General features: G+C 33.3%; 1 protein-coding gene across 1 annotated transcript in view; it reads left to right on the forward strand.

The window, feature by feature from the left end:
* Positions 1-23,903, forward strand: part of LOC145285943 (cell division cycle 5-like protein) — a 78,307-nt gene extending 54,404 nt beyond the window's left edge. The window contains exons 14-20 of the mRNA XM_080134450.1: positions 3,200-3,383; positions 6,166-6,290; positions 13,167-13,367; positions 17,157-17,354; positions 18,658-18,741; positions 19,832-19,960; positions 23,453-23,903. Of these exons, the coding sequence (XP_079990576.1) occupies positions 3,200-3,383; positions 6,166-6,290; positions 13,167-13,367; positions 17,157-17,354; positions 18,658-18,741; positions 19,832-19,960; positions 23,453-23,557 (1,026 nt within the window). The 3' untranslated portion in view covers positions 23,558-23,903. The remainder of the gene's footprint in view (positions 1-3,199; positions 3,384-6,165; positions 6,291-13,166; positions 13,368-17,156; positions 17,355-18,657; positions 18,742-19,831; positions 19,961-23,452) is intronic.
* Positions 23,904-25,198: the final 1,295 nt, after the last annotated feature.

Here is a 25,198-nt window from a genome sequence, read left to right on the forward strand (position 1 = left end):
ATTCAGGTAACTTGATTATGTAGTAGAGCTGGCATCTATTCAATGTAGCCACCTTCAGCCTCAATCACTACCTTGATATGGGTCTTGAACTAGGAGCATGCATTTTCCACAAGCGCCAGCAGGAGCTTGGCAAATACTCAGCAGACAGCAGCAATCAGGATGGCTTTGGTGTTGTGGGAGGTCATGTTGGTGATGTACTCAATCTATGACCAGACGAAGTAGTCCAGCAGGTTCAAGTTGGGTAGGAGTGAGCCAGTGAGAGAAGGGTACAAAGTCATAACACTCTTTCTGAAGCCAAGCCTGAGTCTCTTTGGACTTGTGGGCCAGTGCTGAATCCTGCTGCCACACCCGGGTTCTGCTATCAGCTACCTGATTGCATCAGAGGATCACCACACTCTTCAGCAGATCCAGGTAAACTTTGATGTTGACTTTCAAGCCAACTTTGAAGATGTGAGGTGGCATGATGTGACCCTCACTTGAAACTACGCTAAAGACCATAACCGTGGTCAGAAACTTCATTGAGCTGTGCCCTCAAGCATTGAACCGTCCAGATTTGCATTTGATGGTGCTGGCAATGGTCCTGTTGTCATAACTTGGATCGGCAGAGAACATATTGTACAGGAGCAAATCTTCGATCTGGCTCGTTGAAAAGTGTCACTTTTAGACATGATAGAATGCTCCTAGCGCTCTTGGGATTTGTTCATAACTGGCCAACTCGTCGATGGTCTTCAAAAAAAACAAAAAAACTGGTTTTCATCAAATGGAAATGGAGTCATGTTGTGTTTTCTATGGCAACATTTTTATCATTCCACCCTTTATAAACCAAAAATTAGCTGTAGAAATCATAAAAGAAGAGGTGCTCCAGAAGACTGGAACTTGGTATAGTTGTGAATTGTTGCAAGGGTAAAAGGGAAGCACTACATAGAGGTAATTATAAAGTCTCAAGATTGGTGGATCAGGTTCTGAAAGTGATTGAGAGAATAATTGAGCAGCAAATAAAGAGTCAGATGAAATGCCGATTGGTTTTTATACCTGGGCAAAGTACTGCTGGTGCTATATTTATCTTGAGGCAAATGTAAGAGAAGTATCTTCGCAAGAAGAAGAACCTGTATTTTGTTTTTGTGGATTTGGAGAAAGCTTTTCACAATGTGTTAAAAGAGGTGATCTGGTGGGCTTTGTGTAAACAAGAGGCAAACTAGTTGCTTATCGGTCCCCCGACAAAGGAGGAATTGACTCTAGTAATTCATTCTCGTTCATCTGTTCATTTGTTTGCATTTTTCTCAATAACCACGACTTGGATTTTTAAAAATTTTTGCACAAACATTAGTCATGGTGAAAGCAAATTTTTGCTAAAATGGATTTTCTGGGATAACTCCGGTTGCCCCCTAGCGGGCATTATAGGGGCAAAATTTCTCCCAAACCATTCATCTGTTCATTTGTTCGCATTTTACTCAATAACCACGCTTGGATTTTTAAAAAAAATTTGCACAAACATTAGTCATGGTGAAAGTAAATTTTTCACTTGTGGAAAGGAACCCCGCATGCTCAGCTTGTTCTTTTCATAATTTTTGGATTATGCAGACTACTATTCTCATCCTGAGTGTTATTTTCACAATGTTTCGGTCATTGTAATCTCTGACAATGGTTGTGGGAGAGAACTAAATACCTTATCCTGAAACAAGTGTAAGAGAAGTACCTTGTTAAGAAGAAGAACCTGTCTTTAGCTTTTGTGGATCTGGAGAAGGCTTTTGAGAGTGCTATAAGATGTTGTCTGGTGGGCTTTACATAAACTAGGAGCAAACGAGTGGTTGGTGAAGGAGGTTCAAACAATGTAGAGAAATGTTCAAAGTCATGTTAGAATTAACAGCACATTTAATGACAATTTTCATGTTAAAGTATGGATACTATAAGGTTCTGTACTGAGTTGGTTGCTTTTTATTTGTGTCTTAGAAGCATATTCCAGAGTGTTTGATCCATGTTGTCTAGAAGAAATGCTGGATACTAATGATTTAGTACTTGTTTGTAAGATAAGGAAGTACAAACTGAAGCAGGTAGGTGCTAGTGTGATTGTAAGAATTAAGAGTGGATAGAATAAGTTCAGAACTCTTCTGCCATTACTAACCAGCAAAGCATTACCACTGTCGACCAAGGTAAGAGTCTATAATAGGATTATGTATGGAAGTGAAATCTGGCCAATGAGGATTGGGGACATGTGTTGCATGGTGAGAAATGATATGAGAATGATCTGTAGTGTGAGACAGGCTTAGTTCTGATAATTTTGAAGGAAGATTAAATCTGGACAGTATAGGAGAGATGTGCAGAAGAAGAGTAGACTTCAGTAGTATGGTCACATTGAAAAAATGGACGAGAATGCTTGGGCTAGTAGATGTAGAACAGTTGAGGTAGCAAGTCCAGTTCAAAGAGGAAGGCCAAGGAAAACATGGGAGAAAATAATAAAAATGGACCTGAGGGATAAATGAAGATCTGGCAATAGATAGCTTTCTTTGGAAGTCAATTTCTTAAAGTTGTCCAACACATGTCAGCATGTATAATGGATGTTAAACTGAAGAAGGTGATGATGATGATGAATATTGGCCAGATTTAAAAAGTTGAACTTAACTAGCATTTAAACTAACACATCAAACTTGATGCTGACTAGCCAACTTTCATTATTGTTGTACTATGTTATTTGCGTATTTCTGTACAGTTTATTAAAAAAAAAATACTTAATCTAATCTAATATGTAGAATTTTTTAAATAGTTATTAAAAAAAATTGGGTAATATTTTTTTTAAGACTATGATCATAAGAAAATAAGAATGCTATTTCCTCCAGGAACGTTGAATGTCTTTTTATCACATGACATCCACTGATTCAATTTTATTTTCATCTTGAGTTCATTTAAAACAAGCATTATTTAACAGTCTACTTAAGCCTTTCAAGATGATTGGAATACATGTAATTTAAGCATGTTCATTGTCTGTAAAATTTGGTTATTTAATCTTTCATACAAGAACATTCAGGTTGTTCAGTCGCTAAGCATGCTGGGAATTTTTAATGCAGGATTTTTTTTTTTTTTTTTTTTTTTTTAGTATTGAAGGTGTTAACTGACATCTATTGCTTTTTTTTTTTTTTTTTAATTTTTGTCATCTACTCTCATATTATGATTTTTGTTTTTTGTTTTTTTTTTCTTTTCCCAGAGGGATATGAAAGATCAACTGAAAAGAGGGTTGGCTGCTTTACCGACCCCCAAAAACGATTATGAAATTGTTGTGCCGGAAAATGAAGGAATGGAGTTAGATGAAGTAAACGATCAGAAAGATAATTATGTCGAAGACCAGGCTGATTTGGATGCAAGAGATGCACAAGAACAGATTGCGTTACGTTAGTATTCAGGATTTTCCAGCACAATCGCTTCAGTTTTTGGTTTCTCCATTTTTACAAAAACATAACAGAAATAGTTGATTTTTTTAATCTTTTAGAAGAAAAAAATGTTTTCTCTTTTTCTTTTTATTAATTTCTTTTAATTTTATATCTGCATGTCTAGAATAGAAGGCAATTTAATTATTTGAAGCAATCAAATTGTTTGAAGCAAATATTTGAAAGTAAAACAATTTCCTTCTTTAAAATTCGTCCAGATGGTAAACTGCATAAAAGACAATTCAGATTTAAAATGTTTTCGCTTCAAGAATGAAGCATTCTTCTTGTGAAGATACAAAATAGATGTTAGGAATGGATTTTTAGATAATAATACTATTAAGAAAACCATTCTTAACATGAAAATGGCAGGGCTTTGTTAACTATTCTGTACTTTCACCATTCCACTTAGTGGTTGGAACAAAAATGGAAGAAATTTAGTCCATTTCGTTTACAGATAATCTAAGAATCTTAAATCCTTACTATAATTGAGATTTGGTGTCTGTTTTCAATGAAAACTTGGAATATTATTCACAAGAAAAATAAAACTGATTGTCATCAGAAACATTTTTTTTTTTTATCATCCAGAGCAGATTTTGATTGATGTTGATTAAAATAAAGTGATTTTCTAAGTCTAAAAGTTCATAAGGTTGTTGCTGCATTCCTACTCCCCACGTAGGGTTGCTTGATGATTTAGTAGCTGTGGCTTTTAATTCTCATCATTATAAATTCAAGAGTTAAAAAAGAAAATCTGAAGTATTTATATAATTAAAAACAAAAATATAGAACTCTTTGATAAAGAAAATCCTAAAACCATTCTAAATTTCTTAAAACAAGCAAATCTTTACCATAAAATATAAAAACCATCAAATAACAAACTACACCAAAACATTGGCCGAATATACCCAGCAAAAATCAATTCTGAAAATATCAAAAATTTAAATCTTGTATACAGCATTAAATGACCCAAAGAAGGTTGATATGCTGGTTAAACAAACAAACAAAACAAAAATATAAGCGAGGGCTCCTTCTACTGAGCTAAGCAACTTTGCGTACCTGCCAGTATCCTACATCTTTACAAAGCCACCATTCACCCATGCATGGAGTATTGTTGCTATATCTGCTAAAAACAGCCTATCCTGCCTTGGCAGAGTACAAAATAGACTTTGTAGCCTAATGGGGGATGCCCTTTTCTCTTCCCTGCAACCTCTCTTCCACAGAAGGGATGTTGCGAGCCTGTCATTGTTTTATCGTTATTTCCATGGGAAGTGCTTGTCTGAGCTCCAATCTCAGGTCTCCCCTCGTCAGTCTTTCACGAAAAACACCCGTCTAGCTGAAACCACTGTCAATAATTTTCCCCATACTTTATCTAAATCAAAACATAGATTCCATGAACACAGCTTCTTTCTTAGAAGTGCATGCCTGTGGAACTCTCTCTCGTTTGCCTGTTTCCCACCTGACTACAACTTAGATGTCTTCAAGTCCAACATAAACAAATTCCTGATAAACTGCCCTCTTCAGTAAGACACTTTATCAAATCTCCATTACTAACGATTACTACGATATTATCCCATTGACTAATGTACACATAATAACCCTTATCCCCAAGTGGCTTCTGGGCCTTGAGAAGTGGTGACTCCCATGTAAAAAAAAAAAATATATGGATTGATGCACCACCTACTAGTCTCTTTCTCTTAGAGTGCAAAAAAAAAATCTAACATAATGGGTCTCACACTATCTCCCAAGCTCCAATCCCTGTCACATCACCACAATGTTGTATCCCTGTGCTTGTTTTACAAGTACTTTAATGAAATGAGCTCTGCTGAACTTAGGTCAACGTAAATACTCTTGACAATCAGCAAAGTTCCACCCTTTCACTAAAGAGTTCTCCAGATGGGGGAAAACTTTTTACTCTAATAGCTTCTTTTTAAAAAAAAAAAAAAAAAAAAAGTGAGGGCTCTCTTTACTGAGATAAGGGACTTCCCACACCTGTCAGTATTCTATATATCTATCCCCCCCCCATGTATGGATTATTGTTGCCATATTTGTGTTGGTGCATCATCCATGCTTGGACAGGGTGCAAAAAAAAAATCTGTAATGTAATAGTCCTCACACTGTCTATCAAGCTCCAGCCTCTGTCTTATTACCACAGTGTTGTGTCACTGTGTTTGTTTTCCAAGTATTTCTACAGAATGTACTTCACCAAACTTACTGCACATTGACATAAATAACCCTCAATAATCAGCAAAATCCCACTCGTTCATTGTTAAAGATCCTCAGATGCCGGAAAACTTTCTATTCTAATAGTTTCTTCCTTCAAATCACCTGCCTTTGAAAAAATCCTCCCTGCTCCCTCAAACATGCAGAAAATTAAATGTAATGTGAACAAATATTGTACTCCACTTACAATTCCTCCTACTCCCTATAAATCTGAACCATAGTTCACACTAGCTCCTTATGTCTTAGTGGTAATATGCCTTGCTCAGGATGAACCAAAGTAAAAAAAAAAAAATGAAAATTAAGTTTCCTGGCCAACACTGGATAGGTACAGCTAGTCTCCAATAAAACGCTAAAATTTCATGATAAAAATATGTTTTAAAAATTTTATTAAAATGCTTAAAGTAAAATTAATTTTTTTATTGAATAATTGTGTTTGATAAGAAACTGTTAGTATGACCTCCATCGCCTACACAAAATGCTCACGATGGAATTGTTAATACACTTCATAAATCTAATGTGTCATCTTCAGGAGAGAAAGAATTACGCATGAGTTCGCAGGTTGTACAACGGAAGATGCCACGCCCAACGGACATCAATACGAATATCATGAGGATGGTTGGATCATCTGATCCCCCACTTACGGATCTACAAAAGGTGAGTCACAAAATCATGCAAAAATTTAAAAGAAAAAAAATTTTTTTTTTTTTTTTTTTTTTTCTTGTTTACCCAAAGAAAGAGAAAAGCTTAACATCCTTTTAGGTTCTCGGTTTCAGAATTTTTTTTTTTATCTTATCTTATTCTTATTTACCTGGTCAGTTTTTAATGTAGGGAAAATCAAGCTTCCTGAAAATGGGCACTCTAAATCAGCACAAAAATAACAAAATTGCCTTAGTTTAAAAAGATTTCTTTCTTTACTGACTGAAGACAAAAAAGACTGAGTGTAACATAAGAACAGATACTACACTTTGTTCCTAGCCAAAATGTTCCTTATTAGCTGAAATGAACTTGTGGTGGTATATGTGAGATATGGTGATGGATATAAAGAATGAGCTTCTATCTCTTCAGAACATTAGCAGCACGCACTCGTCTAGCTACAACAACTGTCAACAATTTCCTGTGTCTAAAACTAAATGTAAATTCCATGAACAAAGTTCCTTTCTTAGAATTGTCTGTTTGTGGAACACAATACCATGGAGCTGCTTCCCAGCTGACTATAACATGGTCAAGTTCTTGTTGAGCAGTCGTCTTAAATAATCAAACACTACCTAAACTCCACCATTACTATTCATTACGGTGTTGTCTCACTGGCCAACTGACAATTATTAACCCTTATCCTCAAGTGGCCTTCAGCTCTAGATAAGTGGTGCCCCCAAATCCAGTAATAAGAAATCAACAAATAATATTTATTATATATTTACAACTGAAGAAGAATTATTAATTTAGATGTATTAATTGACCGTTGCTATGCTACAGGTCCAATCCAAAATGTCAGCTGGTCTGAAATATGCAAGGGACATAACTCTGCTTAAAATCTGTTTGAGGCAAGGAAGATAACAAAAAACAAAGAATTCTTCCCCTTTTAAATATCTTACATCATTTTATAATATGTGTATGTACATGAAATAAAATTAAAACATTTAAATCAGCTTGTGCAAATATAGCATTTTAGTGCTCTTATGCTTTGTCAGTGCTGAAAAATGACAATCATCATCTCTTGGCTTTGAAAAAACACAAAAGTGCTGAAACGTAATTGCATTTGCGTAAACTGATTTAAATATTTATATAATAAATATTTACAAAGCTCTATCCAGTATTGAGCATTTTTTTCAAAATTCAAACGTAGATTCCATGAGCCTAAATCCAAACGTAGATTCCATGAGCAGAGTTTCTTTCTTAGAAGTGCACAACTGTGGAACTCTCTTCCATTTGCCTGTTTCCCACCTGACTACAACTTGGATGTCTTCAAGTCCAACATAAACAAATTCCTGACAAACCGCTCTCTTAAGTAAGACACCCTATCAAATATCCAATACTAATGATTACTACGATACTATCTCATTGATTACTGTACATGCAATAACCCTTATCCCCAAGTGGCTTCCGGGCCTTGATAAGTGGTGACCTCCATGTAAAAAAAAAATAAGGCTTAAGTTTAGTAATACATTTGAACTTATAAATATATATATGATGATGGACCCTCTTGTCAATTTCGACATATGAGCTCTGCCACAACAACTTAAGTTGCTCAGAAATCAACACAGATGATTTGTTTATAGTGACGAAGGCTTGTGCAGAGCCATCCACACTTCTGGTACAACTGCTAATCTTTGTCGGTGCAATGGTTGCCACAAGACAGAGTAGACCTCAGGTTTTTTTACATCAGTTTTTTCTTTCTCCTAGACGCATGTCTTAACGAAGACTAGGGGTGCATCTACCCCAGTGGATTAAATGCGCCTTCAGATACCAACCTGGAAATTTTTACATCTCGGTGCCGTACATTCAGCTCCTAGCCTTTCCAAAAGGTCACCCATCTAGTACTGGCCAGGTACATTGTTGCTTAACATCGATAATTTCACGAGAACTGGTGTATCAATGTGATTATGCTGTATATATCATTTGCATTGTTTTTATATATAAAAGTGATAGGACGATTCCAATATTTTTTCAGATTCTGATACAGTCGCCGATTCCGATTCTTTATAAATCTCTAAATATATAACCATAGCGTTATTTTTTTCCCCCGATTTCCATAAAAACACATGTTGAATATGCATATATTTTCTCAAACAATAAAATACACTTATGGGTGTTAGTCTATTGATTTTAGTTTTACTTGTAGTTTAAAATCAACAAATATTTATTATTTTATTATTACTACCAACAATGGAAGATTTTGTTTTAAACAAAATAAAAAAAAAAGAAAAGACAATTAAAAGAATCGTTTTTGGCATCAGAAAATAGACACAATTTTTCCAAGTCCAATGCCTCTAAAAGATCCTATTTTTCCAATTCTCAATTCCGATTACTTGTCTCAATACTAATATATATAAATATATATGTGTGTGTGTCTGTATATATAGGAGACAATAGGAGTGGAAAATGAATTCACAAAGACTATATATTGGAAAATATAGAATGAGTCATTTATTTAATAAGGATATATATACATTTAGTTGGGGGATAAAGGGGGGAGCTCTTTATACCAAGGTATTTCGAAGCCTAATGCTTCTCATCAGAAGAGTAGAGAAGGTGCTAGGTAACATAATGGGGATGTGACATCTAGCGAGGGAATCATCAGGAACGAAATAAATTAATAAAATTATTGATGTTGTTGGGGGGAACTATTTCTCTACACTTTATATAGTACGCCCCTCCTTTATATTAGAATTCAATATAGTTTCCCCTAACAACATTGAAATTTGTTGAGCTTTATATTATCCCGATAAGTCTCCTCTTATAGAATTGAATTTACTCTCTTCTTCTATGTATCCTCGTTATGTGTATAGATATATATAAAATCAAATGGGTAAACTATTTAGATATCAAAAACTCAACATCTACAACCAGTCATTGTATGAGCGTTTTTGAGACAATATATTTTTTTTATTTGAATGAAGTCTTTCCATCAACACAAGGATTAGAGATCAAACTGAAGCCCTAAATATATGATCAACACTAAAATGAGGATACCAAAATATTGTACAGCAAATCAGGATTATCTCCATATATAATAAAATGACTGCAGAAATTCCCCTCTGGACGAAAATATTGTAGGTTTGCAACAACAGATGCCACATAGAAATTCAATACATCTAGGCTTATAGCCACTATCTTATGTAGCTTTCGAACACCATTTCAGACCCATTTAGTCGTGATAATAAAATACTACATTGCATCCTATGAGCAACACCATCATCATAATCGCAACATCTTTAAAGGAAGAAGTCCTTATTTTTCTCTCTAAATATTTAGTCACACTACTGCTACCAGTTGTCACCGGCATGAATCTTACATGCTTCACAGATTCTGTACCATAACTGGCTAATAAATACATAGACCTAACATAATCTTTCCCATTTCCAATTTATAAATAATAAAGCCTTCCTTGCCAAAGTCCGTCCATTCTGATTGGCTGAGCTCTGAAAATTCTCATATTCCGGAATACAGTTATTCGCTTTATAAATGAATGCTTACTTATGGCATCACTAAAAGACATATTAGTTCACCTGGCATAAAGTTCATTTAATGTAGAGGTCATTTCAGGCATGTACAATAGATAATTACAAGAAAGGCAAAATCATTTACCTAACATTATGTTGCGAGCCTGTCTCTACTTTATCGTTATTAATCACGCGCAAGCGACTCTATAAGTCACTCCGTCGGTCCATCTGTCGGTCGGTCGGTCGGTTTGTCAGTCTGTTCATAACACTTTTGTGCTTGGTCTTTTTGGTTAAGATCAAAGGTCTGTTGTTAGATGCTGTTCTTAGCTTTTTAAGCTTTTCTTGGCCTTTTGGCCAAGATCAAAGTATAGTATCTTTCTTACTACATGCTGTACTTATGTTTGTAACATTGTGATATAAAGTGGAGGATCACTTTTCTGTATTAATTTAATGTAAAATGATCACCCACTTTATAACCAGTCAGTCTCAAAGCAATTCAAGTCATTCTCCAGATCATTCAAGTTGTTTTTGAAGGATTCCAGTTATTTTTTAAGCATTCAAGTCATTCTTAAGGTCATTCAAGTCATTCTTAAGGTCATTCAAGTCATTCTTAAGGTCATTAAAGTCATTCTAAGTCATTTACTTTTTATTCATTTAAGGCATTTTAGTTTATCTTTAAGAATTTTATGTCAATCCTACATTCACGTATTCATTCATTACACGAGAGCACACGACTAATGGCTATTGGCCTTGTTTCCATGGCAAGTGCTTGTCTAAGTTCCAATCTATGGTCCCCCCTCGCCAATCTTTCACGAAAAACACCCATCTAGCTGAAACCACTGTCAATAATTTTCCCCACTCTTTATCTGTGCCTAAACCGAAATGTAGATTCCATGAACAAAGCTTCTTTCGCAGAACTACACACCCGTGGAACTCTCTTCGATTAGTCTGTTTTTCAACTGACTACAATTTGGTTGCCTTCAAGTCCAACATAAACAAATTCTTGATGAACTGTCCTATTAAATAATCCAATTTACTTACTACTTTCTACTACTAATGATTACTAAGAAATTATCCTATTGTTACAGAAAAAAAATATTGGGGAATTTTATTAAAAGAAATCTATTGCATAAATAAAATTGTTAGCAAAAATAAGTTTGTATTATTTCATTCAATAAACTTCCTTTTCATTTTTTCTGGTAGGGTTGGGTGGGGGGCATACTTCACCTGGGCAACACCGGTACACAGGTCCTGCTAGTATGCTATAAAGAAGAAAATATAATCTACTTAGAGAACTGCTTCTAAAGAATATATCAGGCAATTATAAATACTATTTAAATACAAGATGACCACCCAAGTGAAGATATCAAATGTATCAAATTAAGATTGTAGACTAAAAATTTGTAAAATAATCTACTTAAAGAAATAGTTATAAACACTCAATAATCCTTATCCTCGAGTTCCCTCCGGGCCTTGATAAGTGGTGACCTCCTTTGTTAAAAAAAAAAAAAACTCCTGTTCCCTTGCTTTCTTATAAAGTTTACAACATGCTATCCACTATAAGACTCTCGCTCCCAAATATTTGCGTCTTTTATGTTAAGATTTCTCCTAAAGACTAAATTAAAAAGCTTAGCTCCGAAATATTTGCATGTTTTTCTGAAATCATGCTGAAAAAAAAAATAAAAAGGGAGTTTATTGAATGAAATAATACAAACTTATTTTTTGCTAACAATTTTATTTATACAATAGATTTCTTTCAATAAATTTCCACAATAGTTTTTTTCTGGAACAAATCCTAATAAAAAAGACTCGATTATTTGGGAGCTAAATTCTTCAATATATAAATATATATGAAATGCGTCGGTACTTCAGCATGGTATATTCATTTTGGCCATGGGCACCAGTGTCTGCTATTTTTCTGGGCTGGCAAAGGCTCCCACTAACAACCGTAGTTTAATTGGGTTTTTTTGGTTTTTTTTACAGGTAGGGTTGGGAGGGGGGCATATTTCCACTGGGCAACGTCGGTACACAGGTTACTAGTATCCTATAAAAAAGAAAATATAATTTACTGCTTCTAAAGAATATATCAGGCAATTATAAATACTATTTAAATACAAGATGACCACCCAAGTGAAGATATCAAATGTATACAGGAAATTTAGATTGCAGGCTAAAAATTGGTAAAATAATCTACTTAGAGAAATAGTTATAAGGACTATCAGGCAAGTAGATATGTTGTTTAATCAAATGGTTACAATAATTTTTTATATTTCAAGTGCCAAATACAAAATTGAACACATGATGGCAAATTGTAGAGAGTGGATATCTGACATTCTCTTAAAAATATACTAGACAAACCATTTAGTTTCAAAGGGTTTAACTTTTTTATAAAGTCGCATTTTATTTATTTATTTGTGGACTGTTATGCTCATCTTCATAGTTGTTGTTTTTTTTTGTTTTTTTTTTGTTTTTTTACATAGGCATCACCACATTATCAAGGCCCAGGGGCCACTCAAGGATAAGGGTTAAAGAGTGTACAGTAGAAATCGGACAATATAGTAATCATTAGTAATGAAAATTTGGTAAATTTGATAACTTATATGGAACGGCTCATCAAGAACTTATTTACTTTAGACTTGAAGACAACCATATTGTAGTCAGCCGGAAAGCAGGAAAACGGAAGACAATTCCACAGGCATGCAGTTCTAAGAAAGAAGCTATGTTCATGGAATCTACGTTTAGGTTTAGGCACAGATAAAGAGTGGGGGGAATTATTGATAGTGTTTACAGCTAGACAAGTGTTTCTTGTGAAAGTTTGGCGAGGGGGGACCATAGATTGAAGCTCAGTCGAACACTTTCCATGAAAATAACGATACATCAGAGACAAACTTGCAACATCTCTTCTGTGAGATAGAAGTTGCAAGGAGGAGAAAAGGACATCTCCTACGAGGCTACGAAGTCTATTTTGAACTCTATCATTTTGAACTCATCTATCTGTTTCATGATGTTTCGGCCAACTATTTCTCTGGCCTTTATCAGGTGGTTAACTGGGACGGGATAGGAATGCTGATTCTCTTAACTGTATCCTCAGTAATTACTGCCTTCTATAGTTGTTGTCTTCTCACCACGTTTTTGGCCAACTAATCCTCTGGCCTGTTTTGGAAAGGATTGAAACGGGTATCTTCAGACAATGCTTACCTGGAACCATAGAGATTCAATGCCTCTATTCACTGCACCATGGGGCCCTGAATAATTCCGAAAATAAAGGATTCCAATAATAAAATAATATTTTGCATTTTTTTTTTTTTTTTTTTTGCTGATTACTTTGCAGAACATTTTTTTTTTTACTTACCATTTTTTTCAAATTCAGGCCGAAGAACTGATCAAGAAAGAAATCTTAATCATGTTACATTACGATGCCGTCCATAATCCGACACCTGCTCAGATGGGAATCGCACCTGGTAGCAAAAAATCGCAGCCAACCCAAAAAGGAGTCGTCAATCAAGCTCAGCATCTTGCGTACCTGGAGGCACATCCTTACGTTAATTATGAAGAGGAAGAACTTATCAATGTAAGTAAAAAATAATTATAATTACAAATAAAAACAACAACAATAATAATTATAAACACAAAAACAACAACAATAATAATTATAAACACAAAAACAACAATAATTATAATTACAAAAAAAAAACAACAATAATTATAATTACAAAAAAAAACAACAATAATTATAACTGCAAATAAAGATACTTCAATGGACTTGTTTCATAGGTTAGAATATTTAATTCATTTTTTTAATTTTATAAGTTCCAAATTTTATATAAAAAATATACATTTTGGGGGTATTTTCTAGTATTTATTTCTTGAGTGATCAATACTAGTAGCGCTTAAACAATAATAATTATAATAATAGTATTAAAGTATGTTGAGTGACTCGTATTCTCCTGGGTTTTGTCTCTGGTGAAGGATAGTGAATTTAATTAATGATTCCATAGGTTGCATTTTTTTAGCAGTCATTCAGGAAACATTTTTTTTTCTGCAATTGGACAAGGTTTGAACACTGATACTAAGTTCTTTTATTAAAAACAAAAAACAAAACAAAAAAAAACAAAAGATAGACAGTTTCATTATTTAAATGACTTCATATTTCAAAAAATTTCTTTGAAAATCATTTTAACAACATTAATGGTATTGTATATTTGTTTGCTTTGAGCCAACATTAAATTGACTGTGAAGGAATGAATAAATCAAGTTTGACACGTGCAGGAAAGGAGAGGTAGAAGTAAGGAACGTACAAATTATGCATCAGTAAAATGAAATCTTTAAAAATCAAGAAAACTAAAATTATATCTTCATCTCTCGCATTGTACCTTAGTGACGATTAATCTTGTTTATCTGCTGCTCGCCTCGGTCATCATCTACTGCAATACTTGTAAGCCATGGCTTTCTGTTCATCTTTATTTTTCATTCAGGCCATGTCTTTTATGTTAGCGACCACATATACTGGTTTACAAGTATAGAAAAATAAAACAGACTCAAAAGAGAAAGCCTAATCTCTGCTACATTGTATATAAATTAGTTGTCCTCTGGATGTGTGTGTGTAATATTGTCAGCCAGGAAAAAGGACCCCTCCCTCTCCAAATGTTGCTGTCCACATCTTAATTAAGTTCCAGTATATCAGATAAGACCATTTATTTGTCGTGTCATTACTCAAAGTTATTAGCTCATCTCACAATCTGTTGAACTTTGTGTCCTGAACTCTCTGCGAACTTTATCATACACCTTTGGCTACTAAATATATTAACTTAAGACCAGAAATCCTCAACATCTGATCTTTGTCACTGAGTGACTGATATGTGGAAATAACTTAGCCACTCCCAGCTGATTACTCATTTTCTGATTGCTTCTTCTTTTTATGAATCATTTCTTCACATTCTCCAAGTCTTGGCTCATGGGGGAGTGGTGTGGTACACTTCATAGTATCACATAATCCATAAGTAGATTTGACCTTATTTGTATTTCAAGTTTGTAATTATTTTATCACAAATCATCTTCCAATAATTTAATCAATTCCTTATGTACCTGAAATTTTTGTAAGATTAAGTCAGATTGTTTTTAATAGTTCCCAAATGCTGACGTAAGGGTTCAGGGAATTTTTATAGTAGTCTGGATTTTTTTTTTTTTTTTTTTATGAAGCTGCCCTGTTTGTATCCCACTTTTGACCTCTGCCCATAACCTAAATAATCTGTATATATAAATGCCAGAGTCTATGTGTGTGTGTTCTCTGTGTAAGGAAAGGTTAGAGAATCTACATAAAAGCTGAAAGTATTTATATGTAAAATTTTCCAAGGAAGACAATAGAAATGATCCTACATCTCTAAGCATCCCCTCTTCCAAGCCAACTATGGAAACAGAATCAGTTTTAAAGCTTCAAATATATCCCATTTTGATGAAATTTAAATCAGGTATAAAATTATCTAGGGAAGACAATAGAAGTGCTTCAAGCTTCTATATGCTCCTAAGTGTGCTGTAAAAAAAATTTAAAAAAGTAATATGACGTTATAAACGAATAAGGACATAACATGCCTCATGAAATCCTGAGTAATGTCGAGTCTTCTTGCTATTAGGTTGATGATAAAGTTCTTGCAGAATTTATAATTTTGATTTCAAAGGATGTATTTTCAAATAAGTTTTTGTTATAATACCTTTACTTTATACATCATTTTAAAGAGCGTTTTTGGCTCTATCGAATCGTTTTAAATTGCAATTGTTTTAAAACAGTTATGTCTTTTCAGAACGTTGAATAAAAGATGGGGAAAAAAAGCAAACTTGTAAAAAATTTTTTCACTTCAAGGTAGGTCGAAAACGTGCTGAGACAGCTTGTGATATGAACGAAGCGTTTGGCCCAGGAACCACTACTGAATGCACAGCACAATTGTGGTTAAAGAAATTTTGTGGCGTCGACATGAGTCTTAAAGATGATGAGGTCAGCCATTAGATGTTGGCAATGCCAATTCATGCACAACTGTTTGAGAACTTGCTTCTGAATTAGACGTAATGTATACGATTTCCAACCACTTGAGAAAGATTGGAAAGACAAAAAAACTTGATAAATGGGTGCTTCACTAATTGAACAACAACCAAAAGAAACACTGTTATAAAGTGTCATCATCCCTTCTTTTATGCAACAAGAACGACCAGTTTCTCAATTGTGTTATGACTTGCGATGAAAAGTGGGTTCTTCACGACAACTGGTGATGCTCAGCTCAGTGGTTAGACATTGACAAAACTCTGCAAACACTTCCAAAAGCCAGAGTTGCACCAAAAGAAGGTCATGCTAACTGTTTGGTAGTCTGCGACCAGTCTCAGCCATTAGGTTTTTGAATGCAGGCGAAATCATTATAGCGGAAAAGTAGTCAAAAAATGGATGAAATGCATCAGAAACTTCGACAACAACACTCAGTATTAGTCAACAGAAAAGGCCCAATTCTCCTTCACGACAATGCTCAACTGCATATTACTAAACTATGACCCTGCAGAAGTTGAACAAATTGAGCTACGAAACTCTACCTCATCTGTCATACTCTCCAGACCTCTCACCTACCAACTACCACTTTTTCAAGCATCCCAACAACTTTCTGCATGGTAAATGCTTTAAAAACTTCAGCGATATCATCGCTACCAGAACGCAAGATTTTTTACGTTACTGGCATAAATACACTTGTTTTGTATTGGCAAAAGTGTGTTGATTCTGACAGTGCTTATTTCGATCAGTAAATCTTTGTTTGAGTCAAGATATGTTCATCTGAATTTAAAAGTTAAAACCTGCAAGAACTTTCTTGTCAATCTGATAGTATGTTTGTAATGATCAATTGCTAATTATTTTGCACTTTCAATTAACAATGTCCAGTATTAAATTCGACACACTGCTGTCAGTGCTTGCGATTCCAGAATGCAATGCATTGCTATCAAAATTGAATGGACTCAATCTCTGAAAGGCAGGTTTTTTGTTCAAACTGGCACTATTTTATTTGCATGTGCTCGGTAGGAAGTCACGTTAGTTTACAAGATTGTTGAGAATAAAATTATCTGGACATTGCCATTTTTGTTACGGCAGCTGAAACCTACAAGACATGCAGACATGTGGGTGTTTTTTGAGGCAAGTATTGCTTACAATCCCAGTTTTCTCTATAGTGTTTTAAAGCTGAACAATTTTTGGCCGCATTGAAACAATTATTGTTGAAAATAAAATACTCAATTGCTGAAACATCTCACCTTTTCAAAAAGTAGCTTTGAAAGCAACATTTGTTTTTCTGTTAATTCATTTCCCCGTCATTTTGATTTATTTCTGTTGTAGGCCAAGAAATTGTTGCAAAGTGAAATGGACGTTGTGAAGAGCGGAATGAATCATGGAGATTTATCTTTGGATGCTTTCAGTCAAGTATGGGACGAATGCTACTCGCAGGTACTTTTCCTGCCGTCTCAAAACAGATACACGAGGGCCAATTTGGCGAGCAAAAAAGATAGGATTGAATCCTTGGATAAACGATTAGAGGTAATTTTTATCTTTACTATTACATAAAAGTTACTTTGTGTGTGAGTGAGTTCCTCCCTCATGGGTTTCGAAATGACTGAGCCTATCCTTTACAAATTTCACACAAAGATAATTTATGTCTGGCAGTGTTCTTAAATATTTTTTGTTCATCTAATAAGTATCGAAAATCGAAAAAATCTGATCTTAAAAATAGCTTTTCTCTCTTATAGATAAAAAAGAATAAATTTTTGCAGGGGAATATTTTATGTTACACCAGGCAAGGGAGATAATAAAATCTTCGCAAATCATTTCTTCTTCAAAAAACAGATTTATTATAATGTGGAGATATAGCTTAGTAGTATAGCATTCGACTACAAATCAAATGATCCCCTGTTCAAGCTCAGGTTTACCTCACCATTTTTTTTTTTTTTTTGTTACGATAAAAGAAGAGATGCCATTTAAAATTGCCGCAAATCATTTCTTTGTTGCCTTATCTTAAAACTAAACATTAATCAGAAGTGACTTTTCCAGGACATTCATAGTCAAGCCCAAAATATCAGCAACTTCAACTCAGATGATCTCTTGAATCCATCAACGAAAAATATTATAGGTCCATACCTAAAAAGATATGTACCAAAGTAAACTATATTTATTATTTTAAAATATTCTCTCTTAAGCCTAAAATAATGTTTAGATAAGTGATGTTTATTTAAAATTTAATTTTTTTTAACACCATAACAAATCCACATAACGTAAAAGTTGAAAATATTTGTAAAAAGTAAACAAATTAAATAGTATTTGTAACTATGAAATCCTTAAAGATGGAGACAATTTTTTTTTCCCCCAATTCAGTGTGCCACTTTTGTGACAATTGGATTTTCCCAACATTTCAAATCGTCTTTGTGTTTAACTCGGTCTTTGTAGGGAAGCAAGTAAATAACTATTATTTGTTTATTTTTTATTTTTTTAACTAATTGATGTTTGGCAGAAGCTCAAATTTTTTTAAGTCTGAAAAAGAAATGATTTCTTTAAATACAATAAAATTAGAATCAGTTTTGTTGCATTTTTACCTCACAATAGCTTTTCTCTCTTATAGACAAAACTCTGTAACACTTAGCATTGGATATATAGCTTTTCTCTCTCCATAATGAAGAAAAATAAATAAATAAAACACAAAATATTCTTTGAAAAAGTTGTCTTAACAACAAGTCTCAGAAAAATTTTTTTTAATCTTTCAATAAAAAATTTATATAACATGATTCAGTTTTGTAAATTTTCAAATAAAAATAATCTGTATTATTTAAAACATTTTTTTTTTATCCAGATTAACCGAAATCACATGACAAAAGATGCCAAACAAGCAGCGAAACTGGAGAAGAAATTGAAAATTATTTTGGGTGGCTATCAGGTAAAATGAATTGCCTTTCTTTGAGAAATAAACTGTTCTTCAGTGTTCATACAGACTTAAAAGTCCTTGAATTTTGACTTTTGCCTTGAAAAGGCTTTTTTATGTTTTCTCCTTGAAGAACCCTTTAAAATTTCTTAAAAAGGCTTTGAAAATTATAATTTTTATGCCCAGTAAAATTTTGTGTCGAAATATTAAAAATACAATTTCAATAAATATTATTTTTTAAGTATTAATAAAAATACTGTTAAACTATTTTTTAAATATTGAAAATAAAATCAAAATACGTTGTTCTGAAATTGCATAGTATTGTGGATACAAGAGTTACGCCCCTTTATCACAAACTACCTCTGGCAGCCATCTTGGAATTTAAAAGCACAGAGTAAATATTTGAAATGAAATAAAAACAAACATTTAAAACTACTTAAAAACACCAAAAAAATGCAGGTAGGCTGCAAAGTAACTTTTATTAGCTATGGTAATGTTTATTTATTGTATATTTGATTTTTTAAATTTATTTTTTTACCACTTTTTTGAATAACTGAATTGTAAAACAAACCCTAAATTTTGTTTTGAAAACTTAAATTTTATATGGAGAAGGCCTTAAAAAACTTTGAAAATGAACATTGAATTTCTGTACGGACCTTGTTCTCATATTTTGTTCATTTCATTCATCATTTTCAATCCTCCCATAATATTCTTTATCATTCATTCATTTATTAGACTTTATTGGTTATAATCTAGATTGTCTGCTCTTTTTGATTTCTGATTTCTGCTGCTCTAGTTGACTGGATAATTAAATATGGACAAGCGGACAAGAAAGCCATTCTTAACATGAGGAAGGGGGAGGGTCTGTCATATTATCTGAGAGGAAGATAATCATTAATCAGAAGAGACTATAGCTTGCTTGTCACTGTCATTCCATTTGTGAAGTAGAAACCGAAAGTCAGAGAGCAGACCGACTTGCATCTAACCAAAATATTTTTTTATTTTTAAGGAAAAAATTATCTGAAAAATGTATTTATTATAATGTAAATAAAAATCAAAGTTTTTTTTTTCCCCTCATTTTCATAATTTTATGTAATTTTTCCAGGCTCGATCGCAAGGTTTAATCAAACAGCTACATGATATCTCTGAGCAGATTGAACAAACTTATATGGAATTAAAAACGTTTGAGAAGTTAAGAATGCATGAAATTGGAGCCATTCCTAAAAGATCTGAGGTACGTGAACTAGGATGTGAAAATTGAATTATCGTTTTTGACCTTGAAGTTATATTCTTTTTGTGTTTCTGAACTTTTTAGATAAGGATTGATGATTTGTATGATTCGGATTTCATTCTCATCTAGGTTGTTAGTTTTGTAACATTTCAGCTGATGTAACCTCTGTCCTTCTTCAGGTGCATCGTTTTGAACTTTGGTAATTTTTTTGAACTCAAGGAATCTATACAGAATTTCGAACTAAACTCTTTTAATCCATGAGGGTAGATTGTTCTCATTCTCTCAGGTGTATTCAAATAAAAGTGTTGATTTCTATCTGGAGCAAAAAAAAAAATGGGGAAAAAAGGTAAAGTGGTAACTTTTGCAGAGTGTGACGCCAGAATTCTGACATCAATAATTCATATAACGATGTCACTGTAAAAGAATGTTATTCGGAAAAATAACTAAAATAGCTGCAGAAAAATCAGGTTTTATTCCTTCCTAAGAGCAATGAGACAGAGAGAAATTGGTCGAAAATAAATTATTGAAGTAAAATATATTAAAGTTATTTTACTAATAAAAATTCAGAAATTATTGAAGTAAAAAAAAAAAAAATCCAAACACAGATTCCATGAACAAAGCTTCTTTCCCAAAACTGCCTGCCTATGGAACACTGTTCTACTGCCCTGCTTTCCAGTTGAATACAACATAGTAGCCTTCAAGTACAATGTAAACAAGTCCTTCTTGAGCTGTCCCGATAAATAATCAAATTCTACCCAATTTATGCCATTAACAATTAAGACACTGCCACTTTACATACATTAACCCTTATCCTCGAGTGGCTTTTGGGTCTTGATAAGTGGTGACTCAAATAAAATTTAAAAAAAAGTTAAAATTTTGTTAATTTATTGAAGTTAGAACATACTCGTTAAATTTAAATTTTACAAGTAAAGAAATTATTCAAATCAAGAAACAGGGCAAAAAAGAGAAGTAATGTTTCAGGAGATATATTCAATATTTAAAATAACAATACCAGTAATTGCCAGTAATTTTTATTATATATATATATATATATATATATATGGCATGGTTTTGTTCAACTAACTGAATGCATCTTCATTAGTGTTATGGCTTTGTATTATTCAAATTATTATTCTTATCTTTATTATTATATTCACAACATTTTGACTGGTATAACCTCCAACCTTCTTCAGGTGCATCTTGTGAAACTTGGGAATTTTATGCCAAATCTAAAATCTATAATGAAAGATACATACATAAAATAAAATGCGCCATTTAATCCATGAGTTAGATTCTTAATAGGTTGGTGCAAAAATAATGTTTTTTTTTGTTTTTGTTTTTTTTTTACATAAAGTTGAACGTCAAAAAACGACATTCTTTTTGCACCAACCTAATATCATCGCTTCAGCTGTGGCCAAATAAAAATGTTAAGTAACCTGTAATTGTATTCTTGGTATCGCCTGTGGTGAGAATTGAATCTTTAACCAAATATTTTGGGTTCATATCTATTTAAGATTGCTTCTGATTTCTTTTGGAGGTTGAAGGTTCAATCCTCACTCCAGGCAATGCTGAATAAGTATAGAATAAAAATTACTGAACATTTCTACATGGTCAAGGTGGACTGAGATTAAGTAAAGTTTGAAATTCCATACAGATTCCAGAGTTTGAAAGATGCCCTTGAAGAAGGTCAGAGGTTACATTGGCCAAAGTATTTTTTAATTAATTGGAATTCTTTTTGAGATGAGTAATTTGTATTATTTATCTATTTCTTTATTTGCGGACTGTTATCTTTATCTTTTAGTTGTTGTTTCATGACGTTTCCTCTGGCCTTCGTCAGGTGGTTAACCATGACTGGATAGGAACGCCAAATCTCCTAACTGCATCCTCAGCAGTTACTGCCTTCCATAGTAGTTGTCGTCTCACCACGTTTGTGGCCAACTAAGCCTCTGGCTGGCATTGGGTAGGATTGAAACCGGTATCTTCAGACAATGCTCACTTGGAACCTTGGAGATTTGGTGTTCCTCTCCTGTCCATTTAACCACCTGACGAATGCCAGAGGAATAGTTGGCTGAAATGTTGTGAAACTACTAGAAGATGAGGATAAAAGTCTGCAATAAATAAATGGGGAAAAAAAAAGTGTTGGCCAAAGTGTTGTGAAAAGCTGAATGACACAAACATGAATTTTGTTATAGATTAAAAAAATAAACGCACTCTGCTTTAATGTCCTCTACTGACCCCCCCCTTTTTTTTTCTTTCTTCGATCTTTTCAACACCTAATTGTTAAGGATATAGTTTATATTTTCTGTTTTTCTGTTTCTTATGAATGGGAATGTTGGCATGTCAAAACTATGGATGTTTTGCAAAAGACGAATATGTGTGTAACGCCTGAATGACAGAAAATAGTGTAAGAAATGAGAATCTTCACAGTTAACTTGACGTAGACATTTTATCATTTTATTTACAAGGAGACAACACATAGAATGATACAAATTACATCTATCAGTCTTAGTCTGTTATTACTTGAGTTTGTGTGTCACGACTATCACGGACAGAAATAATGTCTCCATCTTCATTTACCTGAATTCAAAGTCATCATCTTTTGAAGTTATGATGGCTGACGGAACAAGAGCACGCTACCCTGTGAAGTAAATAAAAGGTTCTGCTCCAAATTCCTGAGTTTGACAGAAACATTCCCCGAGTTCAACAAGATACACCTGAAGAAGGTCGGAGGTTACATCCACCAAAATGTTGTGAAAATCACACTCAAGATGAGAATCGTAGTCCAATAAATCCAAATCATTATTTTTTGTTGGTGCCTCTAGTATCTATCTCATCCCGTTCTTGTGTCTCTACACGAGAACTCACATAATGAATGTGTGTGTGACACCTGAATGATAGAAAATAATGTAAGAAATGAGAATACTCAGTCGACTTGACAAACGTTATTTTGTTCTTTTGGCCAAGATCACAGTGTAGTATCTGGTCTGATGCTACACTTCACCTTTTCTGTCCTCGGTCAATGGAGGAGAAATCCTTCATGACTGAGACAATTTTAATTTTTTGTTCCTACCCAGAATGACCCTTTTTGGGAGCTGGATTTTCATCACATTAAAAACCGACATTGTCTAACTCTGCCCTGGTGGGGAGGCAAGTAAATAGGAACACATAGAATGATACAAATTACATCGATCAGTCTTAGTCCGTTATTACTTGAGTTTGTGTGTCACAATTATCATGGACAAAAGTAATTTCTCCATCTTCATTTACTCAGATTCAAAGTCCTTCCTTTTCATTGGCGTCTCTAGCATCTGTCTTGTTCAGTTCTTGTGTCTACACGAGAAATCGTATAACACAGGTAAAAAGTAGGAGATAACTTTGCCTGAAATAGGAAACAAATTATCTCCCCTTGATCAAAATTCTCTCGCCCTAAACAGTGAGTTTCTTTTCATATGGAAACCATATTTTTAAATGTGACTTTACTCTTTTCCTTTCCAGTCTTTCACAGAAGATGTACAGCGACAGACCGACCGAGAAAAGGAACTACAGAAAAGATTTGCCGAACTCCAATACAAAAAAGAACTCTTATCAACCACTTCATAAACTGCTCAACACAAACCTGGGAGTTATCACTGCTTTTTTATTTTTTTTTAATGTTAAAAAAATAAGTCCAAGATATTCTTGCAGTTAATTGTCTAGTTTGAATACGGATCTTGGAGGATATTAAGAACCAACGTCTCAGGATCCTAATGAATTCTTACATTATTTTTATCATTTCTCCATACTTTATAATAAAATTAAAAAAAAAAAGAAGCAATCTTTTCATGTCTTTCAACTTTTCAAGCAATGGTCAAACTGTAACTGAATGTTTCAATCAAATAGAATTGACGTTTCAACTCTGTTCTGAACAAAGTAAATAAAGGAAAATAAAATGGATTTTATTCGACAAGTGTGTTCGTCTTGCCATTGTCAAACACGATTTTGAGTTCTTGTCCAGAATTCCCCTTATTATAAACGCAGAATAAAGAAACATTTGTATTATGTACCCATCACAGAATAAAAATATGTTCCAAAAATTACATAAATTGATCAGTTTTTTTTTTTTTTTTTTTTTTTTATATATAGGAAATCATTTTTTTAACAATTTTAAACAATGGTAAATTGTAACTATTACAAGGTTGCAAACACACTAAAAAGCAAACAAATTTCAGCAGTTCAAATTAAGTTATTTCCCTTTTTTTTTAATTTTTTTTTTTATTTAAGATGGCAGAGCAAGGCAGTCCTTGCTTCTCCCTCATAAAATTTTATTTTTTTAATGTGATTTTTGGAATATAGCATTTGTTCTGTCACGGGTATGTAAATACAGATTCTTTATTTTTTAATGTAGGAGGAATTCTAGACAAGAATTGAACAATTTTTTTCCATGAAAAATATATTATTCCTGTTATTATGAGGATAATTCATTAAAAAAAAAACAAAAAAACAACTAAAATCAATATTCTTTTTGTTGTTATGAAGTAAATACAATAACTATTGGACAATTTTTACAAAACTAAAATTTTAATGGTTTTTATTTGTTCAAATCAAGAAAAGTATTTATTTATTTTTTTTAATACTAAACAAATAATGGCAAAAAATGTTTTTTAAATGACGTTGGTTGCTGTGATTTAATTGATTCAGCATTTCAATATCTTTCAGCATTGTACATAACTGCCTAGAAAATTCCAATAGCATAGTCCATATTTTGCATAAATACTAAATTGTCTATAACTCTGACATTGTTCCGATTTTAACTGATGACCTTCTTCAATTCCGAAGTAGTCTGATGATTATTTTGATAGACATAAGAATCTAGGGGTTATGGTCGAATGAATATAAGGCATATTTAGGATCACACCTACTAATGAGACGATCACCAAAGTTCTTCGCATATCATTGAACTGTTATACAACAAAGACTGTTGGGTATTCATGGCTGAAATTTGGACAAATCAGGAACGAACTGAAGATTTTGATAAAGTTGGATTGCAGAAATGACTGAATTTTATTAATGATTTCATGGTCCACCTATTTTGTTTTTTAAGGTAGTGGGGAGGGCACTTTGTATTTTGAAAATATTATGGATCAATTAGGCTTCAAAGACCCCAGAAAATAAGCAAAATGAAAGAGGTACCTTTGTTTACACCGTGTTAGGACGATAACATTGTCAAAGGGAAATAACTCTTCTATAGAGTTACCTTCCCTA

This window comes from Euprymna scolopes, chromosome 10, assembly GCF_053919585.1.
Source record: "Euprymna scolopes isolate OS-2025 chromosome 10, ASM5391958v1, whole genome shotgun sequence".
NCBI lineage: Eukaryota > Metazoa > Mollusca > Cephalopoda > Sepiida > Sepiolidae > Euprymna > Euprymna scolopes.